Here is a 20,768-nt window from a genome sequence, read left to right as displayed (position 1 = left end):
TCCCAGAATCAGCTTGCCGTTACCCATCATGAATGCCCGCCACCTCTTCCTTAGCTTTCGAGCAACTCCTGCATCCCACAGTGCTTAACAGACAACAGCGTATCATCACCCTGTTCAAGGGTATTTTTAGCTAAGTTTTTCCAGAAAGCACATTCAGATTCACAAACTGCAAACATGCATGCTATAAGAATTTCCCAGGTGAGTGATTATCCTTTCAAGAGGAATCCAAATTACCATGGGACACTCAAATTATTAAGCGGTGGTAGCAGATGGCTATATCCAAATCTCGACGCTGTCCATGAAAGAATATGACGTATTTTATCATACAATATGGTTATAAATTTTTATATGTATCATGTGTTTACACGTATTTAAAGCCCCACCAACTCTCTCAGTGGATTTAAGGCAGCTTAAGACAAAGGCATATCACTATGTAACAGGGCTCCCCGCAATACCAAAGAGATGAGAGTGCATAAAACCTCTAAATACATATAACCTTTATCTTTCTCCACTGAAAATTTTCAAATGTCCCTGAAGTGTGAGGTATGTGATTTTAAGAGTTTCAACTGGTCAAGCTCTCAATTGCTATCTAAGAAATAAGTGGCATTAGTTACCCTGTGTGCATCCTTTTGAGACCATAATTTATATAAGTCGCTGATGGAAATAAGAGAGAACACAGAATTCAATAGGAAACAAGCGACAATTTAGTTCTAGAGAAGCTAAGAGCCTCTATAAGCCACTTAATGACTAAATTAGTAAAAAAAAAAAAAAAAAAGAGAAAAAGAAAATCATTCCTTGCATTTTAAGTATGTGTTTAAGCTGTAAAAAAAAAAAAAACATCAGATACAAAGTCATGAAAGGCCTCTAGGACAGGCCACGAGGAGAGGAGAGAGATTTGCAAGGACAGGGCAACATAACTTCATTACTAACAAAGGACTAGATTTTGAATTAGGAGACCTGTTTCTTTCACACTTGTTTTAAACTGATGTATCAAAGTTAAAGGTGAAAGTCGATCTTAAATGTGTATGTACATTCCAAAACACACCGAAAAACAGTATGCAATTATGTTGAGATGTAACCCCTATCTCTTTTAGCTCCACCTATATTCTTCGGATCACCTGGTTAGACCTGGTCGTTAACCAAGGGGCAGCCTCTGAAGGAATCTAAAAAGGCTGCACATTTGTCCAATAACCTCAGCCTTTTTTAATTTAAGTATCTAGAAAAACAATTTCTATATGGCATAGTTAAGGTAATTATCAACCAAGAAAGTGGCGAGGCACTTAGACAGGGGAGGAGGGTTTTAAAGCAAGTGTGTAGGTCACACCTACCAGGCTGTCCCACAGGACCGGTGGACCATGTAGACGAAAATTCCAGGCCACATGTTTTCAAAGGGACCAATGTCAAAGTGGAACCTGAAAGAAACAGAAAGCACAGGTCATGAGTAAATGTAATTAATTAGGATAAACATAATAACAAGTAAAGGGAGTAATTTAACTTTTTGCCTATCAAGAGACTAAAAAAATACTGGGAGTTCGGCTCCCTCTTCCTGCCTTTCTAAGTCACATCTCTGTGGTATTCAAAGGTTTCCAGGAGGAAATTCCACACATTCCCTCAGGAACTTAGTCCAAGATTTAAGCCATTGCTTAATTCTTTATTAAGCAATCTGTAAAAAAGGAATGTTGTGTTTGTTATCAGAGCAATGACAAAGTCCAAAATAATTATATTATGTGCCCTACACATACACTACACAACTCATAGATACGGGGGAGGAGCTCATCTGAAATTTTCTGAGATGAAAATTAGTCTATTTCCTATTTTAATCCAGAGAAAAGTTTCATAAATATTAACATCCAAAGTTATTACCTATTTTTCATGTGCTAATTTGGTTACAAACATTTAACCCAAATAAGCAGAACGGGAAAGTATTAAAAGAGACCATTTTCCTCTCGTTACAGCACTTCTGACACCAAATGTGTGAGTTTTCCACACCAAGCAATTCTCCGGTTCTCCGCAGACGCCAGCTGATTTCCTGCAATTCAGTTCAATTCTGTCACTACCTGGAGTTGATGCGGACCCCAGAGGTTAGGGGCGCAGGCCCACAGGCTGCCCCCACTTGAAACGTCAATCACAAGCCCAGGCCACCCACACTTCTAATCCATCGGCTGTTCCCACAACCCGTCCTCAGGTCAGATGATGCACTAGGACAGCTCCAGAACTCAGGGAGACACTTCGTTTACTATTTCCGGTTTATTATGAGGGATACACGCAGGGAGAGCCAAGCGAAAGAGATGCACAGGGTAAGGTAGGGGGGAGGGTTGTGGAGCTCCCATGCCTCTCTGGGGGCACCCCCTTTATAGCACCTGATGCCTTCACCAACCTGGAAACTCACCGAACCCCTTGGTTAGGGTTTTTTGGAGGTTCCAGTACATGGGTACTGTTGACTAAATCACGGATCACTGGTGATTAGCTTGATCCCCAGTTCTCCCTGGAAAGGAGTCCAAGAGTAAGGCTGACTTCCAACCCTCTAATCATATGCTGGTTTCTCTGGCAACTGGCCCTCACCCTCCGAGAGCCACTCAGAAACTCAGGGTGGCTGAAAGAGGTTTAATATGAGTAACAAAAGATGCCTCTCTCACCCAGATCACTCAGGGAATTACAAGAGTAAAAGGAGCTCTGTGCCAAGAACTAGCTACAAAGACTATAGTCATATATTTCTTATTATATCACAACATATACTATATATATATATATACATATATATATATACACGCGCACACACACTATATAATACATATACTGTTAAAAGATAAACTGAGGCATATTAAAAATCTTAAGAGTTTATTTGAGCAAAAACCCATTTGAATAGGGCAGCACCAATTTAAAGCAGTTAGGAGTGCTTTGGTGACAGGAGCCATGGAAACACATCTAAAGAGAAGATGCAAAGAAAAGAAATTATTGGATTGGCTACAGCTTAAAGCCTAGTTAGCTGTTCAGAACTGGCTGTCCTTAGCATTTCCATCTCGTTACCTTGAGGCATTTACAGGTTTCGATTTACAGGTTTGTTTACTAGGCCACCAGGGCATTAAAGTCACATCAGTCTAACGGCCTCCTTGTTTAATTAATTTAAGAATACTATATTTCCAAGTATAAACAAATATCAGCTCTGGATCACTTCTGAAGATTTTTTTATCTAGTTATATAGTGTTGGCTTGTACTTCTAATGGGCAGGTCCTACCACCAGTAACAAATACATTAGCATAGGATTAGAAACAAAGTGTGAAAGTTGAACTATGTATTACTAAATTCTCAGATTTAATTTGTAAATTTAAAATTATATGGAAATGAAAACTTTCATCTATCTGATATTAAATGTCATTTTGAATATTAAATATTACATAGCATAAAGTGTGCAAAAGACTAAAGAGAAAAGCTAACATTTAGGTTAAATCATTTCAAAATGGTGTTCAGACTTCTTTTGTTTTAAAGATAAAGAGATCTGGCCTTTCCTTCCTTCCAGGGGGAAAATGGTAACACAAGAAGCCACACATGTAATATGATATTTATGATTCGAATTCTAGAACCCATTTCACTTTAAATTCAATCAAATTAAAAATCTGTTCCTGAAGAAACTGACAAGACAAAACTCTCACAATTCAATTTCTTTGCAAAGACGGGCGGGAAGGTTGAAATGCATGAGGCCTTGCCATTCCTCTGCAGTACAAATGCTATGATAGGACAGCTTCTCCATGGTGACCCGGTAAATGCACTCCGAATGACGTATTCTATGATACATCTGGAAAGCAAATCCAACAGAGAAAAAAATAAAGAATGTTTAAAGTAGTTTTGTCATTAAAGTTCAGAATTTGGTATAAAAAAAGCAGAACTATAATTGGATTCACTATTACTTTCCATTAACTACTATTGCTATATATATATTTCCATATACACTGAAGATATCCATGACGCATGTGACTTTGAAGATACAAATAATTTTTTTAAAAATTATATCTCCTTTTTAAAAGACTTATGAAATTCTGTAACAAATGTCTTTTTGCCGGACATTATCTCTGGGTAGAGAGATTACCTGGTACCTTATTCTCAGACTCCCAGCCTCCAGAATGTGAGAAATAAATGTCTGCTGTTTATAAGCTACCTGGTCCGTGTATTTTGTTATAGCAGCACAAATGGACCGAGACAGAGACTAAATGAGACAAGAGTTAAGATATTTTTTTCTCTGTCTCCTTTTAAAAATATTTAGCTTAATTCTTGGTGATCTCAAAGTCCTCTAGTCCGGGGAGTTTGAAAAATGTTCGACTGTAAAGTTCTTTACTGGTAAGATAAATTTAAAGATGCACGCATAATAAACGTATACTCCTTCAGCAATTATATGCACATGCACTGTGCTAATATATTGTTCATATTATGAAACAAACTAAACTAGAAATTTTAAAAGATAAAAATAAAAAGTACATATTTCTTAAATACTTAATTTTATTTACTTAGTAAACAAGACTCTTTTTGTTCATACTAAACAATGATATATTTTGAAATGAAGCACTGTAATTGTATGTTATCAACTGTCAAGTTTTTTTCTTTACTACTTTGTGGGATGGTGGCCTCAAGTTTAATACTTAGAAACAGTTGTACTATTGGAGAAGAATATGCCAAAAAGTGTGCGGATCCAGATGGAATAAAGGGAGTATTGACTGTTCTTAAATATCACACTTACAGTTTTGCTCCCTAATGACTAACATTTTTGACTGAAATTCAGATAAATTTCCACTCTCCCTGATGTTAATCAGTTAATCTTGCAAACTAATCAGTTGCATCTTTATATATTATCAATCAGGTTCAAAACCAATGACACTCAATGAAATTATTCATGGGGAAGATTTTAATAAATTAAAAGCTGTTTCATAAAATAAAATTTTTTAAAAATTCAACTTTTGAAGACAGAGAGGGAAAAGGAAATAAAAAACAGATGGAACAAACAAAACAAATAACAAGTTGATGGACTTATACCTAAACATAAAATGTGCCTGGTCTCAATATCCCCATTAAAAAGAAAAGGTTATCTGATTGAACAGAACAGCAAAACCCCAACTCATGCTGTTTACAGGAATCCTACTTTAAATATAAAGACTCAACTAGGGTAAAAGTAAAAGGCTGAAAAAGATATTTAACATTTAACACCAGTCTAGAGAAAGTGGGAATGGCTGTACTTGTATCAAACAAAGTAGATTTCAGAGCAAAGACTATTACCAGGGATAAAGAAGATCATTTCAAATGATAAAGGGGTCAGTTCATCAGGAGAACATCATACTCCTAAATGTATATGGTCGGTTGGTTTTCAACAAGGGTGCAGAGGCAAGTTAGTGGAGAAAGAAGAGTCTACACAACAAAGGGAGCTGGATCAACTGGGCACCGGTAGGCCAAATAAACAAATGTTGATCCTTACCTTGTACCGTATACAAAAGTTTACTCAAAATGTAAAACTATAAAACTTCCAGAAGACAACATAGGAGAAAATCTTTGTGGTCTTAGGTTAGGCAAATATTTCTTTGATACAATGCTGAAACCATGATCATAAAAAGAACAAATCATAAATTAGACTTCTTCAAAATAAGAACTGCTCTTAGAAAGAAACTGTTAGGAGAATGACAAGCCAAACACTGGGAGCAAATATTTGCAAATAAACAATCTGATAGATGAGTTGTATCTAGAATATATAAAAGAACTATTAAAACTCAAACATCAAATCTTTAACAGTGGTCATTTTTAAGTCTTTTGTCATTTACAGACAGTTCTGGGTGTACTCTGATGCTTTTGCAAATATGTTCCTATAAAAGGCTTTCATCTTCAAGAAATTCATGGAAAAATCTCTGACAAGTACAGGTTTCTGGTAACTAACTGTACTGCTGAACTGAATGAATAAGCATTTTCAGAACTCTAATGAAAAACAGATGAACTCATAAAAGTGCTAACAAAAGATCAAGATGAAAAAAAAAATCAATTACATGGGACTGAGTGAACTGATGAGGATGAGTATAATTTTTGTGACTTTCTGTCTGAATTAAAAAAAAAAAAAATCCCACAAGGACTCAGAGGCAAAGAATATACAAATCAATTTTCACTGCAAAGTAAAGGAGCTGTTACAGTGGAGGATTGCTGGACTGAATGTCAATATTATGACATAGTATGAGTGTGTTTCATGTTTGGTAATTGCAATTATTGTTGCTTTTGTTGTGGTCATCCATGTACAATGCTTGGTGTCAGTCTATTTATCTCTTGTAAAAATAAAATACAGTGTGTGTGTGTGAAAAAAAAAAAAAAAGAGGAAGCCTAGAAAATAGGGAGAAATTACACATTGTACAGAAGACTGCTTATTAGATGATATTAAGAATGTATTACCTTTTAGATACAATTATATGATTATGTTTAAAATAAACCTGTATCTTGAAGAGAAAAAAAATTAAAAATAAATAAATAAATAAATAAAACATCTAAAAGTGAAAAAAAAAAAAAAAAAAAAAACTCAATAAAATAAACCAGACAATCACACACAAAAAATAGGCAAACGATTTGAGAAGACACTTCACCAAAGAAGACATGGAGATGGCAAATGTGGAGAAACTGGAACACACACAATGATATTGGGAATGTACAACCACTTTGGAAAACGGTTGGGCAGTTTCTTAAACATCCCCTCACCGGATGACCCCACCATTCTAGGGATTTACTCAAGGGAAATTAAAGCGTATGCCCACGCAAAGACGTGTGCAGCTTTATTTGTAACAGCCAGAAATGAAATAGCTCAAATGTCCATCAACAGGTGACTAAATAAACAGCTCATACCCATTCAATGGAATACTCAGTAATAAAAAAGAATGAACTATGTACACACGCAATGTCATGGATGAATCTCAAAATAAGTGTGCTAAGTGAAAGAAGCCAGGTAAAAAGGAACACAGATTTTATGATTCCAATTATAAAAAATAGTTCTAGAAAATGCAAAGTAAGTTATAGAAAGTAGGTCAGTGGTTACTTGAAACTGGGGGATGAAGATGGGGAGGGTCCCATGGAAGGGATCACAAAGGGGCCACAGAAACTTGAGGGGGTGATGGGTACATCCGTCATCTTGATGTGATGCTTGCACTGGGCTGTGTGCATATACACCTGTCAAACTGTATGCTCTAAACGCACGCAGTTCACTGGATATTTATAAACCCCAGTAAAGATTTTTTAAAAAGTTTGCTCCCAGTCTTTGTAAAGGTATGTGATAATTTGAATACGTGACACATAAATTTCAGCAAAAAAAGTCACATGAGGGTGATGAAAACATCCGTTTTCAAAGTACTCTCTTTATGGCATGAGTTTATTTGGAAAAGCAATTATCTTCTTTTTCAGTGTTAATGTTACTTGCAATTTGAAAGTTCAGATTAAATGCTTATTTCTTTGAATATGTCTTCTAAGTAACAAGACATTGTCATTTGTCATCAGAAAAGATCAGCAATTTGGAGTTACCTTTTTGTGAAAGAAATATGTGTAAATAATCAGTGAATTTAATAACTATTCCAAGTGCTTTGCCTCATAGCAGCAAATCCTTGGTAGTACAATGGAAATGAATGTACACTGCAAAGCTGTCCTCCGGATACGGTTGAGGAAAAGCCAGGATGGGGCTTAAAAGTGCAGGCTGGACACCACTGTCACCTCCTCCTCCTTGTAGAAGGCCCACTCTGTCACAGGGGGACTCCACACCCTGGACAAGACACAACGACCTGACGCATGAACTGGATGAAAGCTCCATCCGTGTATGACCAATCAAGAAACTGTAGTTTCTTTAATATCATTTACCTAAAAGAAGTTCTCACAATTTCCTCCTACCCCTCAATGGACTGTCACTTGCCTTCCACTCGAGATGATACTGTAGGTTCTTGTAGGAGGGTGAACAGTCAACAGGATTTACTCAGTATTTACCGTGATTCGGTATTACCTGTTATTCAGTGTAATTGTATGGGGGGGGGGGTGCTAGTAAAAGTAGCTATTATACGTTAGGCAGCAAAATAATACTGCTATTACAGTCATTAATACTAGTGAGCACTAACTCTGTGGCAGGCAGCGTTCTAAGTGCTTTGCATGCACTGCTTCACGTAACTCTCACAAAAATCCTGTCATTTATCATTTTACAAGCTTATGACCTCCAATTAGAATAAGCTATATTTTTATTTATTTTTATTTATAAACTTATATTTATAGTTTCAATAAATTTATAATGTTTACAAATATATAAATTATTCAATTTAAATTTATTTATTTATGTTATTTTTATTCTATTTTGTAGTCAGTGTAGGGAAGTAACATGCATTTTAACTTTACGGCAAAAAATAGTTAGTTTTGGCAAATTTTACAGCTACTTTGGTCCCCGTTTTCTAAATGCCCTTCAATATGAACAGTAGAAAATAATATAATGTAATATTATTAGTAAATGATTTAACGTATCCATCCTACTGCAAATTATTAATGAAGGAGAAAACCACGCTGTCTAAGCTGATTTTGCATGAATTGCCTATGACAGCTGAGGAATTAATCTTGGGCTCACTGTCTAGCCGGAAGAGACTGCAAGCAGAGGTGGCTGCCATTTATTCTGATGATGTTTCAATCTTAGGCTCTAGGATATGGAAAAGTCACAAAAGATAGAAGAAAGAGGACCTGGAAACGGGAATATAACCTAGCATATTTCTACCACATGGTAAAAATACCACCACTTATAATTTTATAAAATGGCATCCCTAATTACTGGCATCCAAGAATACTTAGTGATGCTTCAGAATGTTTTTCTTGTGCCTATTTCTACAACAATCATCACTGCGAGTAGACACGGTGATGTCTGGAGGATGCCCTAATATTATTCACATCATGACAGGCCTGGAATCACTTAAAGGTAAAGCAACTAAGAACCAGACTCCGCATCACCTGCCTGGGTTGAATCTCCTCTCCGACGTTCACTAACGGTACACCTTTAAGTAAGTTACCTAATTCTCCGTGCCTCAGTCTCCCAGGTACAGACTGTGGACACTGCAGTACCCAAGCCAGAAAGAATACGCGGGTTCAGCGCAGTAACGCGCTTAAGGAACTGAGAACAAACTCGGGCAAAGGCCGTTAAGCTCTCAGTGCTGTTGGCAGCTACAATCTGCTCATCTTGGACGACACCGGCACAAGGATTCTTGAGTGGCAGGGGCGTCTGTGCTGTCTTGCAAGTGCCGACTATGCACATCGCCTCGCAAGTCTGCGCTCAGTACGTCATGTGGGAGCTTGAGAGAGTCCGTAGTGGGAGCCCGCACTCCACAGAAACTGGGAAACGCTACAAATAAGGCCTCTTCTTGGGTAGAGAGCAGGCTTTACCAGCATGCCACTGGGTATGGGCAATCCACAAGATAAAAGTAACTTAACTTCTGCCCTTATAAACTGTGTGCTCTTTTCCCCTTTCTACGCAATTCACGTTTCCAACCTAATTGACAAAATATTTGCTAGAGTACAAATTTTCAATATGATGTTTGCCAACAGCATTAAGTGATATCGTTAATAAAATTAATTTGGTCCCCTAAATAAACCTAAAATGAAAGACACACTACACAGGGGTGTGAGCAAGGAACCCTGGGCTATGTATTTAGCGGCATAAAACAGTGCTGCAGTGGGCGAGAGAAACACCAGACCCAGCAGAGGCTGTGCTTCGTGGTCTGGGACTTGAAGGCCTGTGTGGGACGAGGGACCTCGCTGTGGCTACTGAGACCAGTTACTGAACTGAGGACTCTGTGAAGGTCACGTAGGTCTCCCGCAGGGCAGGTAATTCCGGATCAATTTGAGTAAATAAGTAAAGATCAAGTAAATAAGTAAATGAATGCATGGATGAATAAATCCAAGAAAGAAGAGACCAACACAAGGGAACATCAACAGATTTACGCCCCCTAAGAACTGAGTTGATAAAAAAAGAATTGAGTGATTAAAGGTATACTGTTGAAAAAATACACCATGTGATGTGTGACTTCCTTTGCCTGCACGGTTATTCTAGTTTATGGACACCACAGCACCAAATGCAAAGCAATGATACTTTTTCCCTGACCAAATCCTAGGTAGTGTTTACAATGCTGTCGTTCTCAAAGACAAGTGAAGGACAGCATAGCCAGGGCTCCAGAGCCAGGCGTACACACATGCAGAGCCTGGCTCTGTCACACACTTGCTGTGAGACCTTCCGCAAATCACTTAAACGCTACGTGTCCAGTTTTCCTCCTGTCAAGTGGAGCTAATGATACTCACTCAGGATTGTTGTGGGACTAATGAAACGAGTTTTTATACGTAAAGTGTCCAGAATAGTGCCTGTCCCAGAGTCAGTGTTACATCGATTGAGAGGACTTCTTATATTATAGTCACCTTAATAGTCACCTTCTTGTAGAGAAAAGACACGCAGTACTTGGTGGTTGAATTCAGGAATGAATAAAGTTTGGACCATTTATTAAATCTGTTCCTAGCCAATTGGTTTCATTTTAATAATGATTTTTTCCACCTTCCTTTAATGTTAAATGTCTCTCGATTCAAAATGTACATAGCTAATCTGCTTTTAAAGGACTCCTTTTTTCTAGGCAAAGGACATAACAGGTATTTACTATCCTGTTAGCTTTTTTGCATCATATCAAATTGTTTCTTTAAAATCACAAGTATGAGTAAATTAATTGACTCTTTTAGTTTTAAAAATCTCTTTCACTCTTTTTAAAGGGTTACCATTCCATTGACAGTACTATCAATTATCTGTCAAAAATAAAATGGAGATGTCGCCAGTCAGAGACGTGCCCCTTTAATCCAATAAAACGTGTGTAACCTAAGAGATCTACAGATGAACTAAAGAAGAATAAAGACATATGCCTCCCGGACAGGCCTTTCACTCAAACAAGACCACTGAGCTGAACAATAAGAGATGCTCTTACCTTATCACATTCAGTATTAGAAGCCTTTTACATGTGGTAAAATGCTCCTGTTAAGGATATAATAATCTGTTCGGGAGCAGAAATATTTGAATTTCCCAGGACCAACCTGTTTAATCTGACTTAGTAGCCAATGATTACAAGGCACTTCACACTGCACAACGCTTCTTCATATTTGCGATCTAAACAAATATTCATGTATATTCTCTAGAAACAAGTAGAACATTGAGGTAAAGCAGGGAGCCATGGATATGATTAATTGCTTGGGAAAATGCTAATACAAGTTTTTGTTTTTAACTAATCTTCATAAGATGCTTGGGGAAAAAAATGTTCAAAACTGCGAAGCAGACTTGCTCAAAGAAACATCATGTAAGCGCCCGAGTGAGGACTGGAATCCAGGTCTTGGTCTTTACCCTAGAGGTCTATGATCTGACATCCTCAGCTGAAGAAAGCGCTGAGAAACTCTCTTGTAAAGAAACCAACTGCTGGCTTATTGAAACTGACATAAATTGGGCGTTGTCTGCTTTTTCTTTTTTCTTTAGAAGGATGCTTGCTTCAACAAAGCAAGTATTACTTTAAAGAAGGTATGTGAATTGGTCTTTTTTCTGAATTGGAACAGAAATAACCCCAGACTGGAAGGCCAGGGGAAGGGAAGCGGAGAAGAGGAGGTACCCTGAAGCTGCAGCGTCAGAGGCTGTTACTCTTTTTGAGTTGGAGAAACTGTCAAAAACTATATAATTTTTTAAAGCTTTCATGAGGAGAAGAAATATTGCAGTTAAAAAAAGGGGTAATTAACTCCACAGAGAGCTGAAGCTGCATTACTTGGATTTCAACATGCACCTTCAAGGCAACCAGCCCTGGGTCTGCTCAACCTGGGAGGGTTTTACATCCGGAGCCTGTCTGCGGGTGATGACTTACTACAACCGTGGCACATACACTACCGGTCATTGCTGGAGAGCAGGAATAGTTTTGGTGAGTTTCAAAGCGTTTATAAAAATTACAAGTTTGTTTCACTACAAACGAACTCCACTAACTTTACCCTAAATAATCAACGAAAAAATAGAATGCCTGTTAACTTATTCATGACTTTTCAGAAGGAGTGTTATTTTTCTTGTTTCAGTTTGGTATTCAGCTTGGTGTAATCACTTAATCGTGACTGAGTCCAGGTTTCATGATGCAACAATCAGTGTTCAGAAGAACTTTGAACCCACTGGGCTAGCTCACCTCACAGCACAGCTGAATCAACACCATAGTGCTGAAACTGACATTTATGTATTCTGGGAAGTACACAGTAATTCTTCAAGGGATACATGAAGACATGGATAGATTATAAGAGGACCAATTTCCACCGCCTTAACTTTCACACGTATATTTACCTAAAAATGACCTTTTCCCACATCCCATTTCAAATCACCCCTTTCTCAAATTGCACTAATACAAAAACCTCTTAAAGCAAAGAGATAATTTAAAATTTTAAATATTGGTGTTAATAAGGTCTAAAAGTGGTTTCTAAAGCTTTCATAAGACACTGAAGGTGGACCTAAATAAATTTTCAGCTGATAAATCATTAAAAATAATTTTTGATGACAGAATTGTCAGTACTCTTCGGCCTCTTAGCTCAGGTGGCGTTCAGATTAAGAGTAATTGCCATAATAAAACGCTTCCTGTTCCCATCTACCCAAAATGAACACAATTCTTATGGCTTCCCTAAAAATAAAAGTGACAAGTACAAACAAAACTGACGCTGAGTAGTAGGGGCCACATTTCTCAAGGTCAAAGAACAAAGTTCCAAAGATGGAAATGAAATGGCTGGAAGGAATTCTGTGGCGTTACAAGTAGGTATTGGTATGCAGAGAGAGAGAGAGAGAGAGAGAGAGAGCACAAAGGATATCGAGGCTTATGTGTAAACTCTCTTCTAAAATAGTGAAAAGAGGGGCAAGGACGTTTCAGTGGAGAAACTAGGCAGATGCCTCCGTAACAGAGTGGTAAAGGTCAACATCACCAGCAATGGGCCACGAGCCTTCCCACAGTGGGTGCCACGAGAACACAGCATCTGTGATAGTCCTGTCAAATGATAACCTTGATGCAGTCATGAGGAAATGCCAGACAAAACCCCAATAAGAAACACTCTGCAAAACACCAGCCCATACACTTCAAAAATGCCCAGCTCATGAAAGACAGAGTAAGGAAGGGTTCCAGATTAGAGATTAAAGGGGTCTGTAGATTAGACAACAGTACAGTACCTGTGAGGGGCTGAATTGTGTCCCCCCCAAATTCATATGCTGCAACCCTACTCCCCAGTACCTTAGATGTGACTGTGCTTGGAGATGGGGACTTTCAAGCAGTGATTAAGGTAAAATGTGGTCGCTAGGGTGGGCCCTAACCCAACATGACTTGTGTTCTTGTAAGAAGAGGAAAGTGGAACAGAGACTTGCCCAGAGAAAAGACCACGTGAAGACACAGGGAGGAGGAAGGCGTCCATAAGCCACGGAGAGAGGCCTCCGAAGACACCAAACCTGCCAGCACCCTCACCTTTAACTTCCAGTCACCTGAACTGTGGACAAATAATGTTCTGTCCTTTGACCCACCCAGTCTGTGGTATTTGTTATGGCGGTCCTAACAAACTAATACAGTACCGAGGTGAATTTCTTTATTTTTAATTATGCAGTAGAAAAAGAAGACGTCCTTGTTTGTAAAAAATACAAACTGAAGTATTTAGGGGTTATGAGACATACTGTCTGAAACATACTCTCAAATGTATCAGAGAAAAATGATACCTATGAATGAAAGAGAGGGAAGGAGAAAGAAAGAATATCAAAGCAAAAATGCTAATATATTCACATTTAATATATTAACATTTGGGGGAGCATGGGTAAAGGTATAAGGGAATCCTTTGTATTATTTTTGCGACTTTGCTTTCTGCCTGAGATTATTTCAAAATAAAAAGTGTAAAAAATTTATGGCAAGCCTAGTTTCATTCTAATGATAGGTAAAATTTAAGAATGGGTACATTAACTATTTTTGTTCTAAGCCACAGCCATCTCGTTAAGAAACAACAGTTTCCAATAATGTGTACTTTTCATTTTTGATAATTATCAAAATTTAATAACATGGTTGCTTTGATCACATATATAGTAATAATGACATAATACTATAGGTCAAAATTAATTTGTAATCCTTCTTATACATGTTTGTTTTAGACTATTATCCTAGGGTAATTAACAAAATAAAGCATAAAATATATTAGAATAAACTTTTGTGGCATAATAGAAGCACATGCTCAAAGAGAGAAAAGAATGATGCTAAATTTTTCAGTCGTAAGAGCTAGTCATTGTGTTTTTTAACTGGACTATAGTAAATGTCAAGTTGTTCTAATACACAGATTCCATCGAATACATTTTAAAATGATGAAAATCAATATTTAGAATATACTGGAAATTACATTCTCTGAAACTTTTAAACTAAACAAAACAAATGTAGGGAATTCCCTGGCGGTCCAGTGGTTAGGACTCCACGTATTCACTGCCAAGGGCCCGGGTTCAATCTCTGGTCAGGAAACTAACATCCCATAAGTTGAGTGGTGTAGCAAAAAAAAAAAAAAGTATACTGTCATTATTTTTATTTATGAGGAGATACATAGGTACAGAAAGTGTTTGAAGTAAGAAGTATCTGACAACTGCACTAGTTTATTTCGCATGGGCCGAGTAACAATAAATATCCCCATGAGAGGGCCCAGGTGGTGCAGAGAGGGGACGGGAGCTCTTACTAAACAGCACTAATCGCATTGTAAACGGTTATCCCTAGTCACCAGAGTATTATTTTTTTTTGCCATTTTTGTTTCTCTTTTAACTGTTTCCATTAGTGATATGCTTTCTCCTATGGAACTCCGTTCTATTTCCAAAAAGACAGTTTCTCTAAACTACTAAGGTGATAATTCCCATTTATGTTGATTTGGCTTTATAAAAGGTTACTAAAATTTTCCTTAACTTCAAAATTCCAGTGATGTCATTAGAGGATTACTAGAGTTTCTAGAATACTAAATGTTTAATTCATTTAAAATATAAAAACTTAAAAGACAGATGATACGTTCAACTGTTTTAAAGTGAGACTTCATAAAATAAACAGAGCCTCATCTTATTATTCAGTAAACAGGGTTGGGCTGTTGTGAGGATTAAATGAGTTAACATCTACAAGGCATCTGACAAAGGTGCTGAGTGGCTGCCTCACTTTTCCTCACAAAGGAAACTTTCCTGGCGGGTGTTAAGACATGAGTCATTACTCTCTTTTTGTGTACAAGAGTCTCAAGTGCGGTACAAGTGACAAACGCTAAGGGTTTGGATAACCCCCTCCTGCACATCAGTAGATTATCAGGAAATGTAAACCTTACATTCGAACATTTTACCCTTAGGTTAACTTCATTTTTCTTTTTAACAAATTCACACACTGAGATAAATGTAACAATTAGGAGATTTTTTTTCTTCCAAGGCATTTTAAGGTATTTCCTAAAACATGCACAACCAGGAATCGCTGTTTGGGGTTTCTAAAAGAAGTGGGAAAAAAAAAACCAAAAAAACTTTTATTTAAAAGGTTATAAAATTTAATATTGAGTAGTAAGAAAGGTGTTTAAAAAGTATTACTTACATTGGCACAGTGTAAGGCTAAAGCACAAAAGACAGCAAACATTTTGAAGTTGTTTTCGTCCGTCTTAGAGAAGGCACTGCCGCTGATTTTGTTCACCATCTGCACCACGCCGATCACGCTGCCCCGACTCACGATGGGCATGCACAGGATGTTCCGGGTCGTGTAGCCTGTGTACAGGTCCACCTCTCTGCGCGAGAGTCAAGGAGCAAGACGACAGAAGAAAGAACAGGCAGAAGAAAATAAACCACACGTTCTATCGTAAATCTCAACTCAGTTTTGCTTCTCCTACAATTGACTGTTATGGAACTGCTAGCGTCTAAATTCAAAGACAACGTGACATTTGCAAGTGTTTTATTAAAACCTTCTCAAAACTATTCTAACGAATTTGTTCCGTTTTCAAGAGAGTTTTTCACAACAGTCGTGTATATTTTGCAAATATTTTCTCACAATCTGTCGCTTGCCTTTTCAGGTTCTTAATAGTTGATCCATACATTTTTGTATAAAGGCTTTATATAAGGATACGTAAATATTTTCAATATTTAAGTACTTTAATAGCAAGTTTGTTCCTTTAAGAAAAAACCTGAGGGGCTTCCCTGGTGGTGCAGTGGTTGAGAATCTGCCTGCCAATGCAGGGGATGCGGGTTCGAGCCCTGGTCTGGGAAGATCCCACATGCCGCGGAGCAACTAGGCCCGTGAGCCACAACTACTGAGCCTGCGCGTCTGGAGCCTGTGCTCTGCAACAAGAGAGGCCGCGGCATTGAAAGGCCCGCGCATCGCGATGAAGAGTGGCCCCCGCTTGCCACAACTAGAGAAAGCCCTCGCACAGAGACGAAGACCCAACACAGCCAAAAATAAATAAATAAAAAATTTAAAAAAAAAAAGAAAAAACCTGAGATTTTCAGCATACTCTTCACGTATTGATAAAATCTATTACGAGGATACAGCTGTGTTTATATGCGAGTCATGAATATCTGACATTAATCAATCAGACGCCTGAAAAGCCTCCTGTTGCCTATGGTATTTAATTGTCTCTTGAAGGAAGCCCAGTGTCTGAATGCACTGAGCACTGCTGCCAAGACATGTGAGCCATTACTTTCTGTGGCCAGAGCGTCAACCTTGGGATTTCAATTTTGAGACATTTATTAAAATCGAATGATATAAACTGGTTTCTAGTTCTCCAAAGACACTCAAAACAAAATAAAAAATCTTTATAAGCAATCCTAATATCCACTTCAATAATATCCAATAAAGGCTGCAACTTATTGAGTTCCTACTTTGTGTCATATAAAGTTGCCAGACCTTTTATGAATATTTTAAAAATCCTAAAATCTTAATCTGAAAAAAGAACCCTACAAAATAGGTATTACTGTGCCCATTTTAAAGATGAGAAAACAACTGAGGCTCCAGATTAAGTAACTTACTCCAGGTCATTCTAGAGCCAATAAAGGACAGAACCAGGACTCAGAACAAGTACTTTTATCACTATGTGTTACAGCCTTTGAAGGTATTGTTTGATAAAGAATGTGCTCAGGACAAAATGATGACACTATAATGAAGAAAAGTAACTTTATACATTTAAACTCTTGCTTTTTAGTTATTTTTATAACATTTCAAACCCCTGCAGCTGGAGATGATGAATGGTTTAGACTCCATCATTTTATACTGATAAGTACCTGAAAACACTGACTACTGATAATAAGCTGGTTCAAAGACAGTATAACAGCACCAAGTGGGGAAAAAAAAAAAAAATTGAGTTGGGACACGAAGAACTAGGGCTCTACCTCAGCGGCTTCGGCCAAGCGGGACCGGAAAGGAGAAACCGACGGAGGACACAAACTCCTCCTTACCTGTTAAAGCGTGGGTCAGCATAGGCATCTGGAATGTTCAGGACTTCCCCTGTTCTTGCCACTTGACCAGCAATTCCTTTCTCAATTGAGAATCTGTACATATAAAAAAGAGGAACGTGGTAATTAAAATACAGATGTTGTAAAGTAATTTGAGACATTTCAGCACCACCAAATACTGAATAAAACAGATTGTTTTACTTTAAAGGCTTGTATTAATTTTACATTTACATACTCTAAATCATGTTATTATAAAATACATAAAGGTAAAGCATAAAAACACTGCATAGTAACCACTTGAGAACCTTGTTTTAAGATATAATTCACGATGTATTAAATTATACCGAATCACAAGCTGAAATTGAAAAATTAACTAGCATTCTCCTGCACTGACCAATAATAATCTTTTATACTTGCAAAATACCTTGTAATTTACAAGATGCTTCAACATAAATTGTCTTAATTAATTCTCACTGTGAACTGAGACCCATATGGGTTCAATAACTTGCCAACACTCTTAAAATATGAGTGGCACAATAAAAACAAGAATGCAGGTCAACGCCAGGGTACGTTCCAGCACACATATAACCAAAACCACAGGTTATCTGTGATCTTTGAGATACAGGACTTGCATTTTAAGGCATTTGCAATACAACTACCGTACCAAAATAACACAGTTTACAACCTGTAGTATTTTTACTCCTCTAATTTGTTAAATTTAAAAACAGCCAAAATACAGGCATTATCTCATTACACTTAAATATGTTTTGATATCTAATATCAGCATTTTTATACATAAATATATTCTAACACAACACTGTAAAGCAATTATACTCCAATAAAGATGTTAACAAAATATTCTTATATTTATAAATAGTTTTCTCATTACGATATTATAATCAAACATGGATTCATTCAAAACTTAGTTAAGATGATTACAATCACAATATCTACATATTTCAATAGCTCAAAAATTACTTTCATAATATTACGTTTTCAGCATTATAGAAAATAATCATTATTGAAATAAAGCTCCACCCTAAGGATTTCCCTAAGGAAAATTCAAAAGAGAATTGACACCAAAGAGAACTAACTTTCTTAAAACACCAAAAAGTGAACCCAACCTTGTGCTGCATAAAATGCAAGGTTGTTTTCGCCCCGCTTTTCTTGTGCTTTGAACAACATGACCACAACAAATTAGAGTGCCTTGAGCAGAGAATCAGAATCCACTTCATGGTTTATGCTTATTTTCTTGGTCTAGGAGTAGCTCGGTGTGGTTTGCTACCTCCGGTCAGTGGAAGCCGTAACTGAGGGGCCAGTCCTCACATAAATGGCTGGCATCGCTCGGTCAGCCGAGAGAGCTACAGCCAACCGTATCCCCCTCACTGTTTTTCCCACACTTGTAAATACAGGCTCCCAAGTTAACATCTTCAAAATGAGATCAATGCCAGCACTGTGAGGGAACACTCAAACCTTCAGCAAGAGAAATGACTTTACCTAAATGACTATATCCAGACTGATCTACTGAACTCTAAACAAACGAACAAGAAGGAAAACAACTTTTTAAAAAACCTAAATGGTGCCTGTAAGTCAGAGTTATGTTGAGTACGGAATATAGGTTCTATTACCCCGGGATGATAGAATGGGAAGCACCCAGTGGTGGGCAGTAGTGAGGTCCAGTGCAGACCACATCCTATGTTTCCTTGTATGACAGACGGCCCAAGTGAATAGCAATTCTTATTAATAAGGAACAGCATTTTACTAGCAAGTTGTAACTACCAAGGTACTTTAGAGTACTAGGCGGAAAAGTAGTTAAACAATATATATCAATATAAAGCAAAAGTAATGCAAATATCTAAAAAAATACAATATCTGCATGTTACGCTTGATTCTTCGCAGTTCTGTGACAGTACCCCTTGTAGGTGCCCAGACTGTCATAGGACTGAGCCACCGCACCTCTACCAGCCAAACGCCATTCTGTTCACCTAAGTGACAACAGCTGCCACTTAAAGAACGAAGAAGGCTGCAGGTTCAAGATGCAACAAAAGTGTGCTCTGTGATCGATTAAGCCAACTGTTGGGGATAGAATAATGTGCTGAGTTATCCAGTATACCTGGTCAATTTCCACTGTGGTCTGGACTCTGAGACAGCGCTATACGCTGGGAAGGGTGGGGTCCGGATTGTTTAAGCACACCTGCTCCTAGACACAGGAAACCTTGCAGACTCCAGGTGGGGTGCACCTTTACCTACCTGGCAGCACTAGTAAGTTTTTCCAACATGATTTCCAAAAGGACCGCCTCCGGAAGACGGCATTTCCAGGAGTGACGCTAAAGCTTCCTAGGCGCGGTTTCGCTGGCACTGCAAGGTCATTCCCAGAAGCACTACCTTCAGGAGGCGGGTCCTGGTGGGAATGATATCACAGTATGACAAGTGCTGTCAGCACACCTGTGAATAGGCACAGACAAGTGGGTCACCGAGCAGCTGCACAGCTGCCGTCACAGCAACCGACACGCTACTTCCAGCTGTACCTTATTTCTTTGGTCTTCTTGAAGACAGGTTTTCCTTCCTTTTCCTCTCCGATATCAAAAAGGTCTGAATACAACTCCTTGTTCTTATGGTCTACCTGGAAAAGGGCGCAACGATCGGCATTCACCAGGTTTTTTGCATATATCTAAAGGGAAACGGGAAAACAAGAGTAAGCCAATGAGAGATTCACAGAGTTTACAGGTGAACTTTATCAGAAATAAATATCAATTTCAGCTAGTCTATACTGTAACTGGGTAGGAAATTAGCATTATAATTAAATAAACATAGGCATATAAATACAAAAAATAATACTCTCTGTCACTGTCAAGGTGCTGACACCAGCAGGTGCTCTCCGTCCATGCTGTGGGGGCAGATGTTGGAATATTACAACACTCCTGGGTGGGCTGGAAAGCAGCTACTGGCCTTTCTCCCTGAGAGCCTGTCTGCCACCCTGGCTACTCTTCCAGAGCTTCTCAGGGCTCCCTGATGCCCTAGTCTGAGCCTCTGTCAGCTCTCAGGCCAGCATCCGTTCTGACTGGCTGGTGTTTACAACATACCAGTTGTAAAAAATATGAAATGTGTGTCCAATAAGACACACAGTGTTCATATTTACATCAGCTGCATTTTATTTGCTGCACTAATAATAATGTGTAACAATTAGTAAGTGTTTACTGTGTGCCAGATAGTTTTTATAGACTTATGTGCATTAATTCACTTAATCCTCACAATAACAATATTAATTCAGGGGAAACTTAACCCCCATTTTACACATTAGAAAAAC

At 38.0% G+C, this 20,768-nt stretch overlaps 1 protein-coding gene across 1 annotated transcript in view; it reads right to left on the bottom strand.

Annotated features, from left to right (window-relative positions):
• The window catches only part of PDE10A (phosphodiesterase 10A), a 587,420-nt gene that overhangs the window by 46,551 nt on the left and 520,101 nt on the right, over positions 1 to 20,768 (bottom strand). Inside the window, 5 exon segments of the mRNA XM_068550956.1 lie at positions 1,329 to 1,412; positions 3,651 to 3,793; positions 15,618 to 15,804; positions 17,465 to 17,557; positions 19,990 to 20,132. Coding sequence (XP_068407057.1) covers positions 1,329 to 1,412; positions 3,651 to 3,793; positions 15,618 to 15,804; positions 17,465 to 17,557; positions 19,990 to 20,132 — 650 coding nt within the window.

This window comes from Eschrichtius robustus, chromosome 9 (assembly GCF_028021215.1).
Source record: "Eschrichtius robustus isolate mEscRob2 chromosome 9, mEscRob2.pri, whole genome shotgun sequence".
NCBI classification, from domain to species: Eukaryota; Metazoa; Chordata; class Mammalia; order Artiodactyla; family Eschrichtiidae; genus Eschrichtius; species Eschrichtius robustus.
Note: the sequence above shows the minus strand (reverse complement) of the source record. Positions and strands in the feature narration are given on the sequence as shown.